The following is a 3,889-nucleotide window of genomic DNA, read 5'->3' as shown; positions in this document are numbered from 1 at the left end:
TGGCCTCAGTTCTGAGTCTTCTCTTTGTCCTCAGCACTTAAACATCTTTCAGAATACATGATCACATGTATCAGAGTTCATCACAAGTTCACACAAAAAATCAAATCATAAATTGAAATAGAAGTTTACAACAGAGAATGTTCCTATGCATATCTATTAGGAGTAATTATCTGGTTAAACAGCTCCACACGCTCAATGAAGGTTTAAAACCATAACTAAGTTATTAATGAAGTTTTGTGTAGATAAACCCAGTTGACATTTTATCCTCTGTCCTAGCACCTATAATAAATTGCTAGTTCTGTTTTTGTGACCTTTGGTTAATTGTTTTACAACCTCCTGGAATATGGTCTGGTTACCATCTAAGAACAGTTAATTGGTGACAATTGGGAGACTGGCAGAGTTCTCACTGCAATTTCGACTATCAGAAAAAGACTTAATAGCAGTCCCACTTTAAAAGAGCTTAATAATCACTGTTACAGTTTTAGGAATTCTTGTAGGATCATTATTAAGACTTAAGAAGTCATCTATTTGTCAATATAGCATCACTACAAGACAGTACTTCTTTGTAGATCTGCAGAGATCTGCTCCAAAGGGGTGTACTATTACATAATGATTGTTATATATGTTTAATAATTACAACAGGAAAAGCATTTTAATAGCAGGAATCTTTCCTAAAATTAATCCCTTTCAGCCTTGCTTAAGAAGGGAGAACCAGTCACAGATTATATAATAATCCTAGGCAGGCCATCTTAAGATGATCACCTGCTAGTTGTTAGCTTGTCCTGTTATGGCTCCTGACAAAAAGGTAAATAAAATATTAAAATATATTTTTAAAAAGAATAAAAACAGACATAATTTTAAAATCAATTTTCTCAAGTCTTCTAAGTGGAATCTTCCATGGTTGGAGTTGATGAACTTTTTAAAAACCCTTACCTTTTCATCATTCGAGGTGTTCCTGAGATCTGATCAGTGAAGAGTCTGCTGTCTCACACACTGTGTTTACTACACACAATTTCCTCCCACAATTTGATACACACACACACACACACACACACACACACACACACACGAGGGGGAGAGAGAGAAAGAGAGAGAGAGAGAGAGAGAGAGAGAGAGAGAGAGAGAGAGAGAGAGAAAGAGCGAGCCAGACACACACACACCCTACTCAGTTCAAAGATTTGGGGTATAAGTTCAGAAAAATATCTACACTGGATTTGTGTATGTTAATGTGCCTACAAATGTGACATGGGGTCTCAAAGCTGACAAAGCTTTCCTGAGATTATAGTACATTACAGAAAAGATGATTTTGCAGAAATCAAGTAATTTTTCTATACTTGGAATAATATTCCAGAAGAGAGCACACCACTGTGATGGAGCAGTAGAAGCTAAGCAGTTCATTGAAATTAGGCTATTGTTCTCGACCCTCATTCTCAATAATAGTATTTAATCTTCTTCAGGGTTCATGATGCCCCTGACCTCTATGTTGCTTATGATGTGATCCTCCCGCGGACACTACTTTTCAGCATCTCTACATCTACCCTTACTGTCCTGGAAAACATCTGTGGAAGTTGCTTCTGGCTCCCTGATTTGTATTCGTTTCATATTTCTAGGTCTATAGACTGGACTAGTCTCTTACATACCCTGTGACAGAATGAGCTTCTCCTTAAATGCCAGCCTAACGAGCAAGAAAAATCACTGATATATTAAAAGCTATCAATGGTTTTAACAATTATAAACATTGTAGGCTTTTTCTGGGTGTGCGAATGAAAGAGTTATATGTTTTATCCTGTAGTGCTCCCATCACTAAGTCCCACCACTAAACCTCTTGCTTGAGTCATAGGTTGGTTTCCACTTTCTACTCTGCATTCTTTCAGCTTTCTCTTGATAATCTGATTTCATAGTATTTAAGGGTTCTTTTATTTAATGTTATGGAAAGAGTAGTTCTACTTGCATTTATGCATGACAATGTACATGCCTGTGTCAAGGAAAGTCAGAAGTAGTCAGTAGATTTCATAAAACTGGAGATATAAATGGTTTTTGAACCACCACACGAATTGTCAGAACTGAACACAGGTCTTCTGTAAGATCACCTGGTATTCCTAATTGTTTTGCCATCTCTCTAGCCCTTCCTAGTACCTTTTCCAAGATTTCCAATGTTCTTTCTCCCTTTTTTGTTTGAACTTAACTGTCCTGGGACATCCATAGTGTCACAAGTCAGAAAGCTCTAAATATCTATGTTTTCCCAGGAGTTGCCTTAATCTCCTTTTGCTTCAAAGTTTACTGCTATGAAGCAAAGTAGTTATTTTGGGGTATTCTGTAGTTTTCAAGTATCTCTCATTCCTAGCTGTGGTAAAGTTCAGACCTCTCATCATTGTAATGATTTTGCTTTAATTAGCAAATCCAAATCCCCCAGACTTTCAGCAATGGACTTTCTCAAGTATTTCTTGGTTTAGTGTCAAATTTTGTTTGTGACATCTGAAAACAAGAGTAGGTGGTTCATGAGGAGAAGCAGATGGGGCAGCCAAGTGTCTCACTTCTGCTTCCACAGGGGTTTATGTTATGACTTGTTTCACTGTGGGAGGATACTCATAATATTGATGACAGTGATAGATTCCTTCATCATCATACCCCAGGCTATTGATGGTGAGAGAATAATCTGACCCAGACCTACTGCCACTGAACCTTGATGGGACCCCATCTTCCAAGTTGGTTGCACCATAAATCATGAGCTTAGGAGATTTTCCTGGTTTCTGCTGGTACCAGCTTAAATAGTTCCCAATGTCCTGACTTGCCAGGCAATTAATAGTGACTGTGTCTCCCAGAGATGCAGACATGGAGGATGGAGACTGGGTCATCTGGATGTCGCATCTGGCACCTAGGAGTGGAGACATAATGAATATCCACATAGTTATGCATTATAAAGGATGGCATCGCCCAAATGCCAGTCAACACTAATCAGTGAAATTCCCATTTTAGTTCATTTTACCTGGAAACCACAGCAACAAGAACCCAAGAAACTGAGCATGGGCCCTCATGTCCATGTTGAGTCCTCACTGCAATGAAAATGGTACATGGTGCGACTGGTATATGAAGAAGTCCCCAAAGCTGTGAAATTAGAGCATGCAAATTACTAGGAACCACTTATTGCTGGAAACAGGTGCAAGGCTTACTCATCTCAGCACTTAGCACAAGATCAGCCTCCCCAGTTGCCTGAGGTCAAACCATGTGTAAGTCTTAAAAGAATGCATTTCTTTTTAAACATTCATAATTATATATGACCTCTCTACTATAGGTAGTCTCTATTTTAAATAATACATTTCAAAGAAATATTGGGGTAATATAGAAGAATATCCTGCTGTCAGGGAATATGCAACAAAGCGAAACTATTAGATCTTTAACTCATTCATATAATTTTGATTGGTTAAAAATTAATGTCTTCCCTTTGTGAACTGTTTTTAGTGGACATTTCTTGAAATTGAAAGGACAATTGATCATAACCATTTTCACTAATTTATAACATAAGACTTTACAGTTTTAAGTTTGCTAAATACAATTCAAAGAGAGGAAATACACAGTACAGATATAACACCTTGATCTCAAGGACCCGTGTCACTTGAAGTCCTGACTCCATGTAAAGATGCAGGTACTTTCTTACTCACAATCTAAAGGGGTACAACTTTTGCACAGTTTGGCATTCTCCATAATTTACTTTTTTCTAACATTTGCTAATATTTTTCCATAGTTCCATAGAATAAGGTTTTGAATAGTGATGATAGAATTAAGAACTGAAACAGGAAATTGCTATTTTCACAGTTTTTTCCTGAGAAGTAACTGGAAGAATTGTTCTGACTCAGCCAGTAACCTTACCATTGGAGTTTGGCTTGCAGTC

General features: G+C 37.5%; 1 gene segment (V, D, J or C); it reads right to left on the bottom strand.

Annotated features, from left to right (window-relative positions):
* Positions 1 to 2,552: 2,552 nt before the first annotated feature.
* LOC102556118 (Ig kappa chain V-V region L6-like) lies at positions 2,553 to 3,041 on the bottom strand. The segment is given in 2 exon segments: positions 2,553 to 2,875; positions 2,987 to 3,041. Coding segments are annotated over 2 exon segments (378 nt in total).
* Between the last annotated feature and the right edge of the window lie 848 nt (positions 3,042 to 3,889).

Source organism: Rattus norvegicus, chromosome 4 (assembly GCF_021556685.1).
Source record: "Rattus norvegicus strain SHRSP/BbbUtx chromosome 4, alternate assembly SHRSP_T2T, whole genome shotgun sequence".
Taxonomy (NCBI): Eukaryota; Metazoa; Chordata; class Mammalia; order Rodentia; family Muridae; genus Rattus; species Rattus norvegicus.
This window is presented reverse-complemented; position numbering and strand designations above follow the sequence as displayed.